The sequence below is a fragment of the Salmo trutta genome, chromosome 13, assembly GCF_901001165.1.
Source record: "Salmo trutta chromosome 13, fSalTru1.1, whole genome shotgun sequence".
Lineage (NCBI taxonomy): Eukaryota > Metazoa > Chordata > Actinopteri > Salmoniformes > Salmonidae > Salmo > Salmo trutta.
In genome coordinates, this window is record NC_042969.1 from 17,100,269 (window position 1) to 17,104,193 (window position 3,925).

Below are 3,925 nucleotides of genomic sequence, written 5' to 3' on the forward strand. Positions count from 1 at the left end.
CTGATGAAGATAGGCTACCAGTCCTGTTGAGGGAGGATGCAGAGAGCTGTGGGTTGGCAGCGCACTACATTGCTGCCTGCCATAAGTTGAGGGACAGTGTCTGACAGACCAATCAACCTGCACATGTCCTCTACTGTATGCTTATTGTTGAATGTATGGTTATTTTGACCCTTGGTTATTGTCCCTTTTGACATTTTTGATTCTCATTTTATTTATATTGTAAATATCCAAAATAAGCTTTGGCAATATGTACATTGTTGAGAGAGAGAGAGAGAGAGAGAGAGAGAGAATAAACAGGAGTAAAATGAATAATTTTAGCAAACGGTTTCTGTCACGATTGAGTTTTTTCCTCCTCCTTGCGTGTTTTCCTTCTTATTTGCAACTCATGTTTTGGCGCTGGACTCAGAGACCTGACCGACACACCAACCTGTTTATGTGATAATCTGTGTTTATGACTTATTTTGCTTTAAAGGAGCTAACTACCTAATTACCCTGGGGGTCATTAAGGAGCCCCCTTTACACATACACAGGGACTCACGCATACACTCACACACAAACATACACACACTTATAAAATGCTGTGGGGGAGAATGGGTGTAAGGTAGGGGGTGGAGGGGGCAGGGAGAATGAATATGGGAGTGGTTAGACTAGAGAATGGGAGGGGTTAGGCTATAGGATGGGAGGAGTTAGTCTAGAGGATGGGAGGAATTAGTCTAGAGGATGGGAGGAGTTAGACTAGAGGATGGGAGGAGTTAGACTGGAGGATGGGAGGGGTTAGACTAGAGGATGGGAGGAGTTAGACTGGAGGATGGGAGGGGTTAGTGTGATAGTGTATGGCGTCAATCATCTGTCTCACTAACCCTTTCGCAGGGGTTCTCCACACTCATTTCACACACACACATACACACACACACACACACACACAGTCTTGGCTGATATTAGGGAGATTCTGATATTTCTCCTAGTGAAGTGACATTGTACTGAATGATTTGCTGGAATGTGCCCTGAAGTTCAGGTCAGTCTGAACACACACACACATGTTGAACATTGATCCATGTTCCCAGTAGCCTCACAGAGGAGTACAGACGGTCAGTCGCCACTCTTCTTTCTCCTCCTCCTTCACCTTCCTTCCTTTCTTTTCCTGCTTTCCATTCCTATCTATTATCCCATCCCACGTGGGGGGAGGGGGTTCTGGGTAAGATTTACAATGATGACGACGACGATGAGGAAGATGATGGTGATGATGATGATGATGACAGTGATGCTGAAAAGGACAGTAATAACAAAAGCGTGTTGCATGGGGGGATAATGACAATAACGATTATGACAGCAATGACAAGGAAGATGATTTCACTGAGGGTGTAGTAAAGCACTTCTGGCTGTTCACCTTAGGCCTCTCAAATGCAACCATGCGGCCTAAAGACCCTTTCAATACTGCCACCTTCAGGACAGAACCCGTCATTGACGATGCTAAGTGTCACTGTGAAATATATCAATTAATAGCTTATTACTACTCTACTAGTGTAATGGTATAGTTATTACTACACCTAGAGATGATAACAGTGGTGATGGTGTTATTATTACTACACCTAGAGATGATAACAGTGGTGATGGTGTAGTTATTACTACACCTAGAGATGATAACAGTGGTGATGGCGTAGTTATTACTACACCTAGAGATGATAACAGTGGTGATGGTGTAGTTATTACTACACCTAGAGATGGTATAGGTATTACTACACCTAGAGATGATAACAGTGGTGATGGTGTAGTTATTACTACACCTAGAGATGATAACAGTGGAGATTGTGTAGTTATTGCTACACCTAGAGATGATAACAGTGGTGATGGTGTAGTTATTACTACACCTAGAGATGATAACAGTGGTGATGGTGTAGTTATTACTACACCTAGAGATGATAACAGTGGTGATGGTGTAGTTATTACTACACCTAGAGATGATCACAGTGGTGATGGTGTAGTTATTACTACACCTAGAGATGATAACAGTGGTGATGGTGTAGTTATTACTACACCTAGAGATGATAACAGTGGAGATTGTGTAGTTATTGCTACACCTAGAGATGATAACAGTGGTGATGGTGTAGTTATTACTACACCTAGAGATGATAACAGTGGTGATGGTGTAGTTATTACTACACCTAGAGATGGTATAGGTATTACTACACCTAGAGATGATAACAGTGGTGATGGTGTAGTTATTACTACACCTAGAGATGATCACAGTGGTGATGGTGTAGTTATTACTACACCTAGAGATGATAACAGTGGTGATGGTGTAGTTATTACTACACCTAGAGATGATAACAGTGGTGATGGTGTAGTTATTACTACACCTAGAGATGATAACAGTGGTGATGGTGTAGTTATTACTACACCTAGAGATGATAACAGTGGTGATGGTGTATTTATTACTACACCTAGAGATGATAACAGTGGTGATGGTGTAGTTATTACTACACCTAGAGATGATAACAGTGGTGATGGTGTAGTTATTACTACACCTAGAGATGGTATAGGTATTACTACACCTAGAGATGATAACAGTGGTGATGGTGTAGTTATTACTACACCTAGAGATGATAACAGTGGTGATGGTGTAGTTATTACTACACCTAGAGATGATCACAGTGGTGATGGTGTAGTTATTACTACACCTAGAGATGATAACAGTGGTGATGGTGTAGTTATTACTACACCTAGAGATGATAACAGTGGAGATTGTGTAGTTATTGCTACACCTAGAGATGATAACAGTGGTGATGGTGTAGTTATTACTACACCTAGAGATGATAACAGTGGTGATGGTGTAGTTATTACTACACCTAGAGATGGTATAGGTATTACTACACCTAGAGATGATAACAGTGGTGATGGTGTAGTTATTACTACACCTAGAGATGATCACAGTGGTGATGGTGTAGTTATTACTACACCTAGAGATGATAACAGTGGTGATGGTGTAGTTATTACTACACCTAGAGATGATAACAGTGGTGATGGTGTAGTTATTACTACACCTAGAGATGATAACAGTGGTGATGGTGTAGTTATTACTACACCTAGAGATGATAACAGTGGTGATGGTGTATTTATTACTACACCTAGAGATGATAACAGTGGTGATGGTGTAGTTATTACTACACCTAGAGATGATAACAGTGGTGATGGTGTAGTTATTACTACACCTAGAGATGGTATAGGTATTACTACACCTAGAGATGATAACAGTGGTGATGGTGTAGTTATTACTACACCTAGAGATGATCACAGTGGTGATGGTGTAGTTATTACTACACCTAGAGATGATAACATTGGTCACAATAGTGACCATTCTATAGAGTACCACAGTATGAGTCATAATACCCATACAACCTAGTGGTCAAACAGGGAAATGGTTCCAATTGTTTTTCCACCATTCATTTTTCCCATAAGGGATTTTAGAAACACTTAAAATAAGGACAGTTTCGTGTAGGCTTAGCCTGGTGTGACATTCTGATAACCGTGTAAATCTCTCTAGGACAAGGTGACTTTTATCAATATATTCACCTTTTTTTACCCACCAAAAATGAAATGCTAATTAGCTGCTCATGTGGCTATCAGAAAAAACTACAAATGCCATGATGATCTGGACGAGACTGCCGAATCGAGGCAAAGGTAAGAATCTCTGGATTAACTATCTAATGTTAGCTAAATGTAGTAATGAATAAATTGGCAACATTTAATTAAATGGACAATTCTGTGAACTGTCTTGTAAAAGTTTTAAATTGACACAATACCTGTTAGCAAAGGTGTCAGCTAAGATGACATGCAGGAGCTTGCAGGGATTTGTAGCTTTGCATGATGTCTACTTTGATGCTAATTAGCATTATTCGAATCTGAGAGTAAATAGAGCCGCATATAT

At 40.3% G+C, this 3,925-nt stretch overlaps 1 protein-coding gene across 1 annotated transcript; it reads right to left on the reverse strand.

The window, feature by feature from the left end:
• Window positions 1-1,161: 1,161 nt before the first annotated feature.
• Window positions 1,162-3,355, reverse strand: LOC115205016 (uncharacterized). The gene is made up of 4 exons (XM_029770577.1): window positions 3,126-3,355; window positions 2,763-2,846; window positions 1,590-2,525; window positions 1,162-1,264 (listed from the first exon to the last, which is right to left on the reverse strand). Exons 1-4 carry the CDS (start codon window positions 3,353-3,355, stop codon window positions 1,162-1,164), a joined length of 1,353 nt encoding a protein of 450 aa, XP_029626437.1.
• Between the last annotated feature and the right edge of the window lie 570 nt (window positions 3,356-3,925).